The 862-nt window shown below is 39.4% G+C and overlaps 1 protein-coding gene across 3 annotated transcripts in view; it reads right to left on the bottom strand.

The window, feature by feature from the left end:
* The window catches only part of LOC119594393 (sodium/potassium/calcium exchanger Nckx30C-like), a 174,335-nt gene that overhangs the window by 66,108 nt on the left and 107,365 nt on the right, over positions 1 to 862 (bottom strand). For all 3 annotated transcript variants that reach the window (XM_037943455.1, XM_037943456.1, XM_037943457.1), the window contains exon 5: positions 76 to 205. In XM_037943455.1, coding sequence (XP_037799383.1) covers positions 76 to 205 — 130 coding nt within the window. The remainder of the gene's footprint in view (positions 1 to 75; positions 206 to 862) is intronic.

The following is an 862-nucleotide window of genomic DNA, read 5'->3' as shown; positions in this document are numbered from 1 at the left end:
GGTAATGACGGACCTCGGACCCCTCGGGATGGTGAAGAGTGACACGGCGGTGGGCGGCGTCAGCGTAGGACTCACCATCGTGCAGCGGGTCGATGGTGTGGATCATCAGCTGGAGGAGGCCGTGGCGGAACTTGGTGCCCGAGTGGAGCACGGGGGCGCTGGGTCGACGTCCGCCAGACTGGGCAGGTTGGGGTCCCGCCGCGTGCTGCAAGGAAAAAACAAAAGAAAGGCGATGAGCGTTCAGTTGGCCGAGTGGGTTGTCAATTTTTTTTTTTTCTTATTTAAGTGTGAATGTGTTTGTCTTTTGTTTCTTCGTATCAAGTAATAAAGAGAATATTAATGATGACTCTTTTATTTTGACTTTCTTTTCGTATAGAGATAGTTAGAAAAAAAAGAATATAAATATATAGGAAAGGCCAAAAGCGGAAACAGACGAGCGGTCAGTGCCAATTGTGCGCATAGATTTTTGAAATATTTCTACAGTATTTTTCGTATTCTTTTATTCATATTTTCGCACGGAAAGCGGAAGAAAAACAGTAGAAATATATAAAAGAAAAGGAGACAGTGACACGTGCCTTCAATAGCAAATAGACGTCAGCAATGTTTCTTTTATATCTAATCTTTTACTTAATAATGTATATCGATGTTATATGTGTTTTTTACGTATGTTGGAAGATATACGAAAGAAAATATAACTGGAAAGCGAGAGACGAATACAGAATAAAAGAAGAAGTAAAAATGAATCAAAGAAAACGAAAAAAAGGAAAGAAAAGAAGAAAAAGAGGAAAACAGAACAATTAAGACCACAAACAAAAGAAATAAAACCGAAATATTTCGAAAATACGAAAACGCCGTAAAAATA

The sequence above is a fragment of the Penaeus monodon genome, chromosome 33, assembly GCF_015228065.2.
Source record: "Penaeus monodon isolate SGIC_2016 chromosome 33, NSTDA_Pmon_1, whole genome shotgun sequence".
Classification (NCBI taxonomy): Eukaryota; Metazoa; Arthropoda; class Malacostraca; order Decapoda; family Penaeidae; genus Penaeus; species Penaeus monodon.
The sequence above is the reverse complement of the archived record's forward strand: the minus strand, read 5'-3'. Positions and strand labels throughout refer to the sequence as shown.